Source organism: Taudactylus pleione, unplaced genomic scaffold (assembly GCF_031769625.1).
Source record: "Taudactylus pleione unplaced genomic scaffold, aTauple2 ptg000375l, whole genome shotgun sequence".
In the NCBI taxonomy this organism is placed as follows: domain Eukaryota; kingdom Metazoa; phylum Chordata; class Amphibia; order Anura; family Myobatrachidae; genus Taudactylus; species Taudactylus pleione.
In genome coordinates, this window is record NW_028284776.1 from 834741 (window position 1) to 851958 (window position 17218).

The 17218-nt window shown below is 44.2% G+C and overlaps 1 protein-coding gene across 4 annotated transcripts in view; it reads right to left on the minus strand.

Moving 5' to 3' along the window:
- The window catches only part of GDPD2 (glycerophosphodiester phosphodiesterase domain containing 2), a 71755-nt gene that overhangs the window by 40536 nt on the left and 14001 nt on the right, over positions 1-17218 (minus strand). For all 4 annotated transcript variants that reach the window (XM_088444996.1, XM_088444993.1, XM_088444994.1 and 1 more), the window contains 2 exons: positions 16063-16122; positions 15870-15968 (listed from right to left, as the gene is read on the minus strand). In XM_088444996.1, coding sequence (XP_088301122.1) covers positions 15870-15968; positions 16063-16122 — 159 coding nt within the window. The remainder of the gene's footprint in view (positions 1-15869; positions 15969-16062; positions 16123-17218) is intronic.

The following is a 17218-nucleotide window of genomic DNA, read 5'->3' on the forward strand; positions in this document are numbered from 1 at the left end:
TAATCTTCATCCCATACAGTAGATTGCGATGACAGCAAGACCCTTTTAGCTGGTCTGCTGATTGGTGCATTGCGACACACAGCCAAGAGAATGACCATCGAAGAACTCATGGGGGGTCCCCGTAGCATCCGGCTGCAGTCTAGGAATTCTCCGGGGTCTCTGCTAGCCAAGACCCCAGAGGCTCGCCGAGAGGCATGGATCATTACCGGTGTCTCAGCACCAGCAGGGTGATGACGCGGCAGTGCAAACTTCCACCGGACTGTTCGCGCTGACCACACTTAGAAGAATCAAATTTTCAGGGGCTGTTAGTAACAGCCCCACTGCATGTTCAGTGACTAGACTCCGGCCGGGCACCCAACGAAACTGAGGAGCCTCCGGCCCGGGAGCGGGGTATAGAGGGAGACCAGTTGCATCCTGGGAGAAGAATTTACTGCGTAAGGTTCCCGGATGACTCTGCATCACCTATACCCCAAGGTCACCCTGTGGACCTTCTATGGATCCTGAAGTAGAAATCTGTACCTAGGCCATACTATCGAGTATAAGTATATGTACGAGTTGAATAAATTTACACGAGAGGTCTTGTTACCTCATTTATTGAACCACCCTTGTACTTAGTGCTTCTGTGTCCTTGGAATTGCAAATTCCATTTTCTTGTTTTAAGACGACCTTGGACTTTAACCTGGAGAAGGGGACCAGCCACCTCTAGGGAGAAGATAAGTATGTAGTGTGTGTTTGCACATGAATCTCTCTCTCTCATATTATATATATATATATATATACACATATACACACACACACATATATATATATATTACACATATACACACACACACACACACACACACACACACACACACACACACACATATGCGGACCACAGAGGCGGCACTCAGAGAACTTGGAACACCAAAAGTATAAAGTCCAATTTTATTCCATCAACGTTTCGGGACCTCTCGTCCCTTCCTCAGGATGCGACATATAACAGACACCATACAGAGTTATCAAACAGCTTTACATAGCTTACCATATAGGACGCCAGCCGCTCCACCCGTGTGATGCGCCCGGGGTCAGACCGCGACATGAGCCACCAGATCCGCCGGAAACACGGTGCGTGTCAAGCACCGGAAATACACAGCGTTCCAGAGGCTCATGTGATCCCCTCAGGCATAGCGTCTACCGGAAGCAGCCCGGAGCCAAATGGTTGCCATAACAACATATTAAATAACAACCAATACATAATACATCAAGGCAAACACATAAAAACATATACATGTACAATGATCAGAAGAAAGACATATCATGACCAAAGTAGCTACTCCAATAAAATATACATAAACTATGGCCCCATACTGACTTAAACCGCTAAATCACCAAAAAGATTTTAGCTGTTTGATAACTCTGTATGGTGTCTATGTTATATGTCGCATCCTGAGGAAGGGACGAGAGGTCCCGAAACGTTGATGGAATAAAATTGGACTTTATACTTTTGGTGTTCCAAGTTCTCTGAGTGCCGCCTCTGTGGTCCGTATATTGCGGGGATAGCATCCCTGGTAAGGAGGGCACCGGAGCAAGTAAATTGATTTATTATTGAAGGAGAGTGCCGGATCATCTGTGTGTTATATATATATATATAATAAAGTCCTCAGTTTAGGAGTCTGACTGTTCTTTTGGGATAATTTCTTGAACCACTAGACTTATTTTGATGGGGTTCTACACAACATTGGTCGAGGAAGGTTTAGGTGAAACTACTAGAGACAGTAAGAGCCAATCAATCAGAGATCGCAATATGCCCTGTTGCTTAGTAGCTGACTAGAGGGAAAGGAGTCAGGGACGGAGCAGGGTCAAGTCTGATGCAGACACAGAGTGAGAGACAGCCTCCAAATGAACCCATGAAGATGCCCTGATACAGACAGTAGCCAGAAAGAAGCCAGGGGAAGCATAGCTATCAGAATTTTTTATTTAAAAAAAAACCACCATCGGAAAACCATAGATTGATTTCCATTCGATGGATGCAAACATTGGGCCACCACCATCAAATGGTAAAAACGCTACCATCAAAACACACACATCGATAGTTAATAACCATCAGATACAGATGTCCATTCCTACGCTGAACCTTCAGGCGGACTCTGGCCACCACTCTTCCACCATGAAGTGCTCTCTCTCCAGCGTGATGTTCCTGCTCATCCACACGCCCTCGGTGAACAGGAAGCACCTCCCATGGAAGTCAGAGCTGTTCTGGGACAGGAGCACCGTAATGAGGCCCCTGTCCTGGCATGGTGGCACTTGTGATTCTCAAAGTGCCGGGGCCATTTTGATGGGACCTATGGTCCCATTGTAAAGAACAATATCAATTACTATCATCCATTAACGCTGCACCCACCACCACCTGGGGTGCCGGGAATAGCCCCGGACTTCACCCGAGCCCTGGGGTAACCTTGGGAAGGGACCACTTTTTTTTTTTTTTTTTAGGGGACAACCCCACTTTCTGGGGAATTCCAGGCTGAGGTGACCGTTTTATATCTGGATAATGCTCTGGCAGGGGGACCCCATGATGTGTGCCCACCTCCTATGGCATTACACCCCCGGCTGGTTAAGCCTGGTGCTGGTTACTGGAAATACAGGGAAACCCCCACGCCATTTTTCCTCTGAACTTTCAGTACCAGAACGGGATCAAAAGGTCCAGGGCTGGTTATGCTTTTAGGAAGGGGGGACCCATGCCGATTATATTTCTAATTTTTAACACTTTATTTACACTACACACAAAGGCACTGCACAGATCACACTATGAGCTGTGCTTCGGCAGAGACTATGGAGTAGGGGCCAATATGATGGAACTCAGACACAATAAAACACGCGATCAGTATCACCATCGAGTCAAAACAGACAGGCAAACACGATTCTTAGTAAATCCGTGAATTGGTTGTAAAAAACTCATGAGAGTCCCTGCGATGTCCAGCGTGTTTACACTCGGCCAGACAAGAATCTTAAATTTACCTCACAGAGTGGTTAGACCACCAAGACTTGAACCAGGAAATGCAGGGTTACAAAGACTCATTGCTTTTTGTCTGATAGTACTCAACTGTACAGATTACCAGCACCTTTCTTTTCTGATAACAGGAAGTACTTCCAGGGCTGCCACCATAAATTGTGGGGCCCGGTACAAATAACATAGGCAGGGCCCCCCTGGGGGAGAGCATAGGACAGTGAAGGCTGAACCTTATTTGGGGGGGGGGGGGGGCAGGTTAGGAAAGGCTGGAGTAGGGGGGAGGCACAAGGGAGGGATGGCATGGTACATGGGTAAAGTGGTGACAAAGGGTTAAGTTGGTCTTATACTGTGCAAGGATCTGGAACACTTGTGCACTAGTGAGCAAACGGTAGAGGCAGAGGGCAGGGGAGGCTGTCTGGACTTGGGGGGGCGGACGTACAGTGAAAGGCTACTACACATTAGGAGGACTTACCTATGGACTGACTTCAGCTAGTCCGGAGAGAGCGGGAGCAGCAGTGCAGTTATGCAGCGGCAGGCAGCTGGAAAGCGTCGGTGTCACTTCAAATGTGTCTCGCAGACCGGCAGCCAATCAGAAGCGGCCGCTGCTGATTGGCTGCTCGTGGGACAACCAATCAGGAGCGGCAGCTCCTGATTGGTTGTCGTTCTACAAGCAGCCAATCAGGAGCTGCCCCTCCTGATTGGCTGCCGTTCCGCAAGCTCTAATTGGCTCGCGGCTGTCTATCTATTTGGAATACTGCCTTTGCTGCGCAGCGCTGAGTCTTCTCCCTGGATGCAGCTATAATACTTTAATGCTGACATCCGGGCCCCCTCTCTCTCCGGGCCCGGGACTACAGGCCCGGCAGTCCCCCCCTGATGGCGGCCCTGAGTACTTCTATCGTTATCGCTGGCATAGTTTACCTTTCCTAGCTGAAGCATTGTATTACCAGACTACTCTATAGGCCAGGGAGACACACTAACCTGTCCACAGGACCAACAGTAGTTAGGTGAATACCAGTACCTTTTGTTCATAGTACCAGTAGCTTTTTTCACACGAAAAAAAAAAGCACTACAAAACGTCCATTGAAACATTAAATGTTACAGAAGTAGAGCAGTGACCATTAGATTTTAATAAAGTTGATACTTTAATCATGCTGGCTAAGAGTTGGGTCAGCGATGTTCATGGATAAGATGTGAGCAAACTGTAACAAGTGGTTGTTTGTGACTTGCGATAATTAAAAAAGCAAAGCGAGCTCCTGGTCAGTTGCTGCACAGAACGGACAATGGGGTAGATGTATTATAGCGGCACCTACCGTGCCGCTATAACGCTTCCCGCTTTGCCTCTTTACCGAGGCGAAGCAGGAAGCACTACCGATGAGATGTATAAACATCTCATCGGCCGGAGAGGGGGAGCGTTAACTCCCCCCTCCGGCGCTACCCGCTAGAGACAGCAGTGCATCAGCCTAGTGCTGATGCGCTGTGTCTCTGTCCCGGCCCGCTCCACTGAGCATGTGCGGGATCTCGCAAGTATCGCGAGATACCCGCGCGCAGCCTGGAGCAGACAGTAGGGACAGCGCTGTCCCTGCTGTGGGGATAGGCTAGCGCCAGGCTGTAGATGTCGATAACGACAGCTACAGCCGGCCGAACGGTCATACGTTATGACCGTTCATACATAGCCCTGCCGTCGGCGCTGCTATCTTGTAGATTGCAGCGCCGATAATGACATAGCGCCCCTGTCATTTACTGCCCAGACCCCCGATCATACATCGGGGAGAAGCGGTATCAGCGCACATAACGTGCGCTGATACCGCTTCTGGGCTTCGTACATCTACCCCATTGTCTGCAATGAGCAGAGCAAGGTGAAGAATGTTGCGGCAAATGGCCCAGGAGACCACAAAGATTAAGAGTTAATGCAGTCTGTATTACAAGACTGATTCCTGTTTGAAAATCACATAATAGTCTGCACTTTGAAACATATGCCCCATAGTACGTAAAAGTAACGGAATGTCGTGAATATTTAGGTTTTGAACTGCACGATTTTGTGCTTTATAGCATTCAAAGTTTTGAGCTAAATAGTCACTGGCTGGATGGAGTGGTCACCATGGGAACAGTAGGATACCAAATCCATTCACAGGTTTATCCAGGAATCTTTTGGTGTGAGTGAAGGAGAGACCACTATGGGAAAAGCAATGTCAGAGCAGGTGGGTAAGGTCTTAAGGCCGGTACACACTAGACGATGCCTAGTGTGTACAAACCTTGTTAGCGACGGGACCCAGTGGGGTGCTGGCATCTGCAAATGCGTACACACTTGCTAATGCCGGGAGCGACGGCGGGGTCCATGCTGCATTTGGCGGGAGCGTGCATCACCAGTGACATAGCGGGCACACACGAGCTGGTGTGCCCGATATGTCCACCTCCTATGGCATTACCCCCTGGCTGGTTAAGCCCGATGCTTATTACTGGTATAAAAACTAACTGGTTGAAGTTTATCAGTGGCAGTCCACCTCTTGTATATTGCCTTGGCTACACCCACCTAGGTGTTTTTTTTTCCTTTTTTTAAATATATTTCAAATGATTTCATGTATCAGAAACACTCCCAAAATAATTCCAAGTGCAAATGCTATTCGCTTGGGTGGGATTGTGTAAAAAAAAACGAAACAAAAAACCAAACCATTATATATACACTGTACACACACACATACATATATATATATATATATATATATATATATATATATATATATATATATATATTTTTTTTTTTTCGAAGCCAGATAATTGGATGAGATATTACTGGTTTAAAATTAGATCTGTGCGGCGCCATTTTGCGACTGGCAGCCCAGCGCCATTTTAGTGAGACACGCTATTATAAGTACATACGGCGATGCTATTATTAGCGTCGTGCGACTCCCATGCAATAGAAAGAAGTTAAAAGTCCTCACCCTGTAAATACAGTCACTAAAACATATAAAACGATTATCCCTGCAAAACACGTTCCATGGTGTACTCCACAAAACACAGTCGCACAGGGCTAACTAGCGTCTTTTCCCAATTCCCCAATACATACACACTGCACACTTACATAAAAGGTTCCCTAGTATTAAAGTGTAATATTCAAGGTTTATTCAGTAATTATTAATGTTGTGAAATAAAGATTATTTGATAGCTAACCTTTCTACATGGTAAACAGACAGTGTTTGGTGTTGTACTGATCCACTGTGTCTCAACAGATTTCCGGTATCATCGGTGAGAAAATCTGAACATGCGCCTGCAAACTATGGACTATAGAAGGGTTAAAACATTAAAATGTACTCTGTAATGTTAGCAGCTTAGATTAGCATGCAGCGGAAAAAAGGACACAAAGGGCGGTTGGAGGCTGTTTATGTCTATTTGAATTGACCTATGGACTATCCTGTAACAAAGGCACCTTTAAGAAGAACCAATGGAATCATGTCAAACTTGTCTATTGTATTGCCTATCCCTGCAAGAGTATATATGTGTGCTCTCTGACCCTAGTCTTGAGTCTTCTTGCTGTGCTGTTGACGGAGGTTTCTAATGCTGATGCCGGTATCTGGGCCCAGAGCGCGTGCGTATGTAACAACTGTACCTTGGGTCTGTATGATTTATTTGCGCTAATTGTCTTTAGATCACAGCGTGCAACCATCTGTTTTTATATTGAATAATATCTTTTTGTGCTTTGGAACCACATTCGAAGTCTGCAAGCATTTATTTCTTGTGCGACTCATTACGCTGAATAGCAACAACTTTAGAAGGTATAGGAAGGAATATTGTTTAGAAGGTATAGGCAGGAATCGATTTTAGAAGGTACAGATAGATAGGAATCGATATATATATATATATATTCTTACAGGTACATACACACACATATATAGTCAGGTGCACAAATATTGGGACATTGACAGAATTTTCATATTTTGGCCTCTGTTCACCACCACAATGGCTTTGAAATGAAACAAACAAGATGTGCTTTAACTGCAGGCTTTCAGATTTAATTTGAGGACAATTACATCCAAATTAGGTGAACGGTGTAGGAATTACAACGGTTTCTATATGTGCCTCCCACTTTTTAAGGGGCCAAAAGTAATAGGACAAACTAAACAATCCTAAATCTAACTTTCACTTTTTAATACTTTGTTGCAAATCATTTGCAGGCAATTACAGCCTGAAGTCTGGAACGCATAGACATCACCTGACGCTGGGTTTCATCCCTGGTGATGCTCTGCCAGGCCTCTACTGCAAATGTCTTCAGTTCCTGCTTGTTCTTGGGGCATATTCCCTTCAGTTTTGTCTTCATCAAGTGAAATGCATGCTCAATCGGATTCAGGTCAGGGGATTGACTTGGCCATTGCATAACATTCCACTTTTTAGCCTTAAAAAACTCTTTGGTTGCTTTTGCAGTATTCTTCGGGTCATTGTCCATCTGCACTGTGAAGCGCCGTCCAATGAGTTCTGAAGCATTTGACTGAATATGAGCATATGATATTGCCCGAAACACTTCAGAATTCATTCTGCTGCTTTTGTCAGTCACATCATCAATAAATACAAGGGAACCAGTTCCATTGGCAGCCATACATGCCCATACCATGACACTACCACCACCATGCTTCACTGATGAGGTGGTATGTTTTGGATCATGAGCAGTTCCTTTCCTTCTCCCTACTCTTCTCTTCCCATCACTCTGGTACAAGTTGATTTTTATCTCATCTGTCCATAGGATGTTGTTCAAGAACTGTAATGGCTTTTTTAGATGTTGTTTGGCAAACTCTAATCTGGTCTTCCTGTTTTTGAGGCTCACCAATGGTTTACATCTTGTGGTGAACCTTCTATATTCACTCTTGTGAAGTCTTCTCTTGAGTGTTGACTTTGACACATATACACCTACCTCCTGGAGAGTGTTCTTGATTTGGCCAACTGTTGTGAAGGGGTTTTTTCTTCACCAGGGAAATAATTCTTCTGTCATCCACTACAGTTGTCTTCCGGGTCTTTTGGTATTGCTGAGCTCTCCGATGCGTTCTTTCTTTTTAAGAATGTTCCAAACAGTTGATTTGGCCACACCTAATGTTTTTACTATCTCTCTGATGAGTTTGTTTTGATTTTTCAGCCTAATGATGGCTTGCTTCACTGATAGTGACAGCTCTTTGGATCTCATATTGAGAGTCGACAGCAACTGATTCCAAATGCAAATGTCACACCTAGAATCAACTCCAGACCTTTTACTTGCTTAACTGATAATGCAATAACGAGGGATGTTGATAGTCCCATTACTTTTGGCCCCTTAAAAAGTGGGAGGCACATATAGAAACCGTTGTAATTCCTACACCGTTCACCTGATTTGGATGTAATTACCCTCAAATTAAATCTGAAAGTCTGCAGTTAAAGCACATCTTGTTTGTTTCATTTCAAAGCCATTGTGGTGGTGAATAGAGGCCACAATATGAAAATTCTGTCAATGTCCCAATATTTATGCACCTGACTGTATAACTCTATCTCCATCTATACACACTTTTAAAAGGTAAGAAGCAGGTTCACAAGTACAGTGCAGATCTACAAGAGGGCTTTCAATTCCCCACCAGGCTAGGAAGGCATGAGAGCGCCATGGGAGTATGTGAAAGGCCTCCGCCAGAGTTACAGTTAGCTGTAAGGAGCTGAACAGCCTTCCAGTATTTGGGAAAATGACTGCAGGGAGAAGGGAATAAATGGAGACTGAGGAGGTTGTATTTAAATGTAAATGGTCAATAGATGCTTCTGTGTACTAGGCTACAGCGAGAAGAATGTGTCATTACACAAAAAAAGAGCCTAGAAGTATAAATTACAAATTATGTCATTAAAATAAGCACAATAGAGGAATTCTTTAAAACATATTGGAGGAAAAAAAGCAAGAGAAAAAAAAGGAATACGGCCTGCACGATGTCACCATAAATCAGTGGGACAGTACAAAAATGTGACTAGGAGAGTGACGCAGCTTCACCATTAAACGGTCTTATCGTAATTCTTAAACAATCTATCAATATACAGTACACCCATCAGCCAAAACACTAAAACCACTGGCCGTCCACGTGATGTAAAAGAAAAAAAAAAAAAGATTCACCAGATTAGGACGCCTTCTTCCACTGCTCCATGGTTCAGTTTTGGTGGTGGACAAGGGTCAGCATGGGCACTCTGACTGATCTACGGTTATGCAGCCCCATACATAGCAAGCTGCAATGCACTGTGTCCTCAGATACCCGTTTATCATAGGCAGCAATCACTTTTTCAGAAATTTGTGCTACAGCAGCTGTTCTGTGGGATAGGACCAGATGTACTAGCCTTCACTCCACAGGCGCATTAATGAATCTTGGGCGCCCAAGGACCTTGCCGCCAGTTTTCAGGTTGTCCTTCCTTGGACCACTTTTGGTAGGTACTAACCACTGCATACCAGAAACACCCCACAAGACCTGTCGTTTGAGATATTATTATCCCTTTATTTTTATGGTGCCACAAGGGTTCTGCAGCGCCTTACAAATGAGCAAAACAAGAAAACAGTGACTTACAGTACAAAACAATGCAGGCCAAGGAGATGGTCTGGCTCAGTTGTCTAGACAACACAATTTGGCCTTTGTCAAAGTTGCTCAGATCCTTAGGCCCATTTTTCCTGCTTCCAACACATCAACTTTAAGAACTGAAGGAGAGTATTCACTTGCTGCCTAATATATCCTACCACTTGACCTGTGACATTGTAAGGAGTTAATCAATGTTATTCACTTCACGATTCAGTCGTTTTTATGTTTTGGCTGTGTGTACAGTATATGGTACATAGACAATACATAGCAGCATACTCCTCTGTAAACAATGATTTTTATAAGAATCAGGATGTTCTACAAAAATATACTGCTACCCAGAATAACATTGTCTCTGCCAATGGGTTTAGTCTTACTAGTGTTATCAGTTCCATTATATTGTCGCAATCAACCAAACAGCCACTAGAGGGCAACATGTTACATACGTCTGAAACCTTGCTAGATGTAAAGTCCCTGCACAAATTACAACCTGATGCAACAAAAATTACAACCCTTTCATTTCCATATGACATTCTGAATGCTAGAACTAAAGTCCAACTATTCTAATTGTCAGTTGTCATTGCACAAGAGGTGTAAATCTTAGAAAGCTTCTAAAGCAATAAAGATGAAAGCTGCATTGTTGGGCGAAGTTAATCAGCCCATTGGCCGGAAAAGCTAATGACCTAAAGAATTGCAGCACTCAAAGAATAGTGTGCATACCGTAGGTAGTCAAGGACCCTGAGCTAACATCTTTGCTTTCTATCCGGCTTCCACGACAGCCAGCCATAGCCACTAAAAGGTAAGATCCTCGTCATCGAAAGGGCAGAGAATCAGGCCTAAGAACTGTAAGATCTGAAATCCCAAGTTCAGATATCATGGTAATTATGCCATTTGTGGGTAAAAGTCAAAGGGAGAGAGGATGCTAGTGTTCCCGGGACTGCCCTAGCACGGCTACCAATAAACGCAAAGCATTGAATCCAATCTGTATACAAATGTTCAAGAAAAAGCCAATTCACACAGGGTATGAAAAATGGGAGAGTCACCATCTTTGAGGATCCGGGCCAAGGTCAGAACACATCGAACTGCATGAAGTCTGAGCCCCAGGATACATTTCTCTGCTTATAATCTAAAAGAATTTATATTTAATAAATATTTTTTTTATTAGTCCTCAATGTTTCCAAGTGAGGAAGAGACCAGCACTCCAATGAAAAAAGGTGGCAATTTAATATGCTATTAAAAAAAAGCCATGTTGTAATGGTTACATGTCAGAATACTTATAGCCATAAGTCTGGAAGTTTACGTCATGTGACAAGCCCCTTGGCACATGGTTTGCTCTCTGTAAAGCGTCTTTACTCACAGCACCTTCCTACTGCACTAAGATTCCCATCTGGTTCTGCTGCATGGCCTCAGCATCAAACAGCTGGACATAACCAAATTTAGATACATGTGTGATTCAGCCCATGTGCGACCTGCCTTACCCTCCTGTTTCATTTCTCTCAGTCATATAATGAAGAATTTGGGAAAAGCAATGCTTCCACTGTACAGGGAAATGGAATAGCCTCTATTCTAGAATGGTAATTATAATGTAAAAATCCAGTTTATGCGATATACTGCACATTGAGGCACTACACACAATACAAGTATCCACAATGTGATAAAGGTCTAAGATCAAAGCTAGGTGTGTGTCCAAGCCTGCATTGCATGATACTTATACTGTACCACAAAGGGGCTTTACAAGACTGTGCAAAACCAGTGGTTTGTGGTTTTCAAAACTATTTCTATTGTGGCTAATTAAATAGTTGAAAGCAGTTGTTAGAAAGTTGACAGACAGCAAAAAACACCTTAAGACAACAAGCAGCACTACAGTAGTAGTACCAGGAGCAGTGGCGTATCTATAACGGGCCCCCGGGTCCAGGGGGGCCCCGCACCGCACACACTGCACCCATTTTTTTTATTAAACTTACCTGTCCGATGTCCCGCCCCGGGTGTCACTGCTGCTCAGAACACCAGAAAAATGCCCGCCACGGCCATTTTCCGGCATTCTGCGCATGCGCAGTAGACTCCGGGCACACTCTATTGCTCGGAGTCTACTAGTGCTCCGGTGGCTGGCCAGCCGCGTCAGTCGGCTGCCAGCCACCAGGGAGAGAGGAGGGGGCCCCGCACGAGGAGTGCACACGGGCCCCCTCCTCTCTTAAAACGCCCCTGACCAGGAGTTGAATTTATTAGCAGTTAAGTTTGAATCAAGAGCAGGCGAGGAACAACTGAGGTTCCATGTGGAATGTAGAGGCAGGGCATGTGTCAGCTTCAAGAGGAAGAGAACTTCATGCAGGGTACACACCTGAGCGATGTAACAAACAATGCGACGGTCCTTCCAAATTCACTTACAATCCTAGGATCCCAGAATACACGATTTTGTGTGTACACACTATTCCATCCTCGGAACTATGATACAATAGGGTTCAAGGTTTGTATCCAATTAATCCTTGTTCCTGTACACCAGTGATTCCCAACCTCGGTCCTCAAGGCACACTAACAGTCCTGGTGTTAGTGATATCCATGATTGTGCACAGATGGTTAAATCAATATAACTGAGGTACTAATTAAGTCACTTGTGCTCATGTATGGCTATCCCTAAAACCTGGACTGTTAGTGTGCCTTGAGGACCGTGGTTGGGAACCCCTGCTGTACACACTAGGCAATCATCATGGAGAGAAGTGACAAATTTCAGTGGTACAATAGTCTAGCACAGTGGTTCTCAAACACGATCCTCAGGACCCCACACAGTTGCCATTTTCCAGGTCACCCAGCAGATGCACAGGTGTATACATTACTTACTGACACATTTAAAAGTTCCACAGGTAGAGGTAATTATTGCACTGTGAGTAGACCTGGAAAACATGCACAGCTTGGGGTACTGAGGACAAAGTTGGAGAACCTGTGGTCTAGCATATTTATGGTCCTGCGTACATACTACATGATGTGCACACTATAAAATGGCTGTGCAGATTGGTCTCAGGTCACATGACTGCATCATATATCATAGTGTACCCAGTTTAAGATGCATTTAATTCTGACATTAAAGTTTGAACCTGAGTGAGTGGGTGCATGTTGTGAAAAGAGTTGTCTAGAGTGGAAAATTGGGGACTATTAACAAATTGGAAAAGAACTGGGGCCCGCAGCAAGCTAGGAAACCCAGACAAGTCTATAGGCACGGTGGGATTACGGAGAATGTGAACCAGTAACCCAAAACTGTAGGAGATAGGTGAATCTGGGCGTATTTGTTAAGAAACAGGAGACACAGTCAGGTCCAAGTGAACCAAATGATGAATGGTTGGGATAATAAAGAATGATTATGATGGTAAGTGAAGAGTACTGGAAGTGTTTAGTCAGTTTGAGCTCTAGTACACAGATTTGCTGTGGCATACAACATGCCAGTGTATTGGGAAGACATAGTACTAGTCGTTTCTTTTGTCCCAGTGCTCTTCCTCTAAGCTCCCTGGCTGCCTATAAACACTGCATAGCTTTCACTCCTCTCAGTTACGGGAACACACGCATTCTATTTTTAAGGTGGGTCCGGAATGCCATTCTGGATTACAATTTTGTTAATAAGAACTTCTGTATCAGGTGAAAAATAGCACTGTATCCAGCTGAGCAGGAGTTACACCCTTATGGGTAAATTTTTCCGATTTGGTCCCGATTTGTCCCGTTTTTCAACTCTGATAGGATCGATCAAAAACGGCGTGGTTTTTTTTTCACTTAAAAAATAAAAATAAAGTAATTCGGGAATTTGCCAAGCTCCTGGTACTTTCAGTGTGTGTGTTGTGTTTTTTAACACATTTCTTTACAGGTGAACTACAGGTTCACCTGTAAAGAAGCAAGCCCTTAATGCCCCGCATGCTGGTACTTGTGGTTCTCCAAGTACCAGCATGCTTGCTGGGACCTGTAGTTCCACTGTAAAGACAAATGTTGATATTTGTAATTTTTTTATTTTTTTTATTTCTATTTTACACACCACATACACTATCAACCCGCCACCCACCTCCCTAGGGTGGCGGGGATACCCCCGGGCTATCGGCCTAGGCCAGGGGTGCCCTGAAGAGGACCCCTTTATTGGGGGGGGGGGGTCCCCAACTACCCATCCCTGGCCTGGGCTGACTAGCGGTCAGGACTGATGCTGCGGCTGGGGGACCCGTTGAAAGGGCATCAGCCCCTCCCGCTAGAAAGGGTCCGGTGTTGGTTTTAATTATAGGGGGACCCCTACGCAATCTTTCCCCCTATAATTAAAACCAGGACTGGCACTGCAGCCACGGTGGAACCCTACTCATTTGGGTCCCCGTAATTTTAAGAGCCAGGACAGGCTGGCAAGTCCAGGGCTGGTTAGCTTTTTTTGGGGGGGGAGGGGACCTCACGTCTTTTTTTTTTTTTCTTTTTAATTAACTCTTAGAATACAATTGCCATTCAGAAACATGCACAAATCACACTGATTTGTGCATGTTCGATGGCAACTCGCAGCTCAGGAGGTGGTGCATTTAAAACTTCTATTGAGGCCCCGATTTGAGTGTAAAACGGGCGACTTTAGCAAAACGAATAATGGTAAATTCCCAATTTGTATTAAAAAAGTGAAAAGTACTTCCGATTTAACCCGATAGTAATATAATTTCTATTGTTCAAAACGGCCGAATTTACGGCATTGAACCACCAGATTTGAACCTGAAAAAAAAAAAAAATGAAGAAAATCACCCGACTTTAATGATAGTAGATTTGCAAAAAAGTGATATCACCCAAAAATGCAAATCGGGACCAACACGAACTTATATATTTGACAGTGAGGGGTAAATTTACTATCATCCATTATCATCATAACTCTAAAGGAGCGGGCACACTAGACGATATGCTCCCTGAGCGATATCGTCTAGTGTGTCCCCGGCAGGCTGTGCTCAATGTCGTTCATGACATTGAGCACATCCGCTGAACGATATCATTAACGATATCGTTCAGCGCCAGGCTCTCTCGCCCATACCATAACATGCAGCAACCTGACATCGTCAGGTTCGCCTGCATGTTAACCCGATGAACGATAATGACGATCGACCCGCGGGAATGCGCGTCGTTATCGTTCATCGTTTTTGTGTTAATAATGGACGATAAAGTGGACAACTGAAAGATAACTATATTGTTCAGTCGTCCACTTTAAGGTGCGTACACACTGGGCGATTAAATTACTGTTTTCTGCAATTTGAAGCTGTGATAACGTTTGCTGAAACAGCTACACACTGATTAAATACACCAAGTTAATTAACAAAGTTTGCACAGTTGAAGGCTTTGTTAAATCGAGCAGGTTTGTGTGGGAGGTGAACAGAAAGACTTGGAAGCTTCGCCGAAATGGCTGCAGCAGAGCAAGAAAGATTCATGGTTCCCACATGGAATATTCTGACAAGTAGCCCAGCAGGATTTACAAGAGGAGGAGTAGCAAAACAAATGAGTATTTAGTGAACCTTAAATACATTATGACTACCAGGTTTCCAAAAAGCCATAAGCAGCCTGTGGCCCTCCACTTGACCTCCAGCACCCAGAATGCCTTACAGGAAGTTCAACCAAATACATTATATAGTTAATTAAAAAATATTTATTTTATCTTGTAAAAAGCATGTCACACACAAACGCCTGGTTCACGCTTAGGACCTGAATCAGAAGTGAACGCACAGCCGATGTTTGCACAGAAATGGGGGTAAGGTGTGCAGTGTGGGCCGCCATGGCACCCATTATAGATACACCACTGGATCAGTATCATTATAAAAGGCAACTGCGAATCATAGGCTTTTATGGGAGGTAACCTGATGTCAACGCAAAGAGGCCGTCCTATAGGCATGGGAGTGTTATGGGCATGTAAATGCATGCATCTGCAATCACTTTCACAGCACCGCATGCCACAGGCCGCGCGAGAGTTTGATGGTACGCTGATAGTGGAGTGTTCTTAACCACCAGCAGACTTCCTCAGATAATGTAAGTGGGTATCTCATGTTTTACTCAGGTCACTCACATGCTATTACAGACGGTGAATGCGGAAACTGGCATTTGTATATTTCCTCTATTGCAGAACCATAATAAATCGCAGCCACGCATGAACTTCGTCCACCCCATCCAGACCCATACTATCGGGTATTATTTGCATTTTTCTTAAAATGCATTCTGCAAATGTATTATGCAACTGGGAAAAAAAACACAAGGGATATGTGGCCTTAATGTGCATAAATAACTGACTGCAAATATGCTGTTCTATCAATGTACAATTTGGATTGACTGTACTGAATAAAGTGGGAACTTACCTGCAAAGAAATCGCAACCACTTTCCACTCTATATTCCACTTCAAATCCAGACCAATAATTCCAAGACAAACCAACACAATGCAAACAAAGAGGAGAACCTAGTGTATACAGGAGAGAGCACAACCATCTTACAGGGATGTAACATTAGCAGGATTCAAGTACAGGACAAGTGATTGGGAGATGGTGACTCACCTTATGGAGCCAGTGCAGCTGGAGAGGTTGTGCACACATTACCAGGCACATGGAGAGTAACTACATGTGGACACAAAGAAAGAAATGTGAAGAGTAAGGCTGGTTACACACCTAAACGACCGGCAATCGCGCCAATGTTCAAGGCGATTTGCCTTCACCCTGGACATCGCATGATTGCCGGTACACACTGCACAATTGAATGCACAATGGAACGATTACTTGTTCCGTCCTTCATTAATATGTATGGCGCCGCATGCGATATCATGTGATTGACTGTTTAGCACAATCACATGATAACGCATGCGACCAGCACTAGGCGATATACACGATTTGTCGTGCCTATCCGCCAAATCGTGCCAATATCGTCCTGGTGTGTATGCACCCTTAGTTATTAGCACAGACTTCCAATCTCCTCAATCACCAGCAGATGGCGATGTTAGAACAATAAGGACACAAGGGATCTTAGCAAACTAATTTCTTCTTCACTTCCCAAGTACTGTACATACAATTCAAGCAGATAAAGTATTTCATGTGTACTTTATTTTGTGGTTTTAAGGGATATGTAGTTAATTATGGTATAGATCAAATATGGTTTAAAGTAAGTTATTTTTCGCATTTAAGACAATTATTCCATATATGATGAACTCATGAAATCTTACCACAACCAAAGAAGTAGAACAAGAGTTCAATCAAGATAGAGCACTATGCACCACTATTAGTATTTAAAATCTTCATACTTTACTGATTAAACACATAACTAATTGATGTCCCCTAAATTGTGATCCTGATTAGTAAGCAAAATATAAACAAATATAATAAAAACGATGCAAAAGAAGGGAATATGGGCCTGATTCAGAGCCGGACGCTCGCTCTGAATCAGGGAGGTTTTTTTTTGGTGACCACCCACAGCTATTGCGAGCGGCCAGGTGATGGTCACGATGGTCTCGGCCATCGGGGCTTGTGACGAGACCCTTGCGGTAGGGTCTCGTTCCCGCAAGCCCCAGTAGCTCTTAATAGAGCCGGAAGCTCACCACTGACATCACTCGTGATGTCAGTGGGGCCACCCCCAAACGGCAAGTGTTCCGTCGGGAACGCTTCCGTTTGGCCAGCCACCCCCCCCGTCCGCCTCCAAAACAGTGCGAGCTGTCAATCAAAA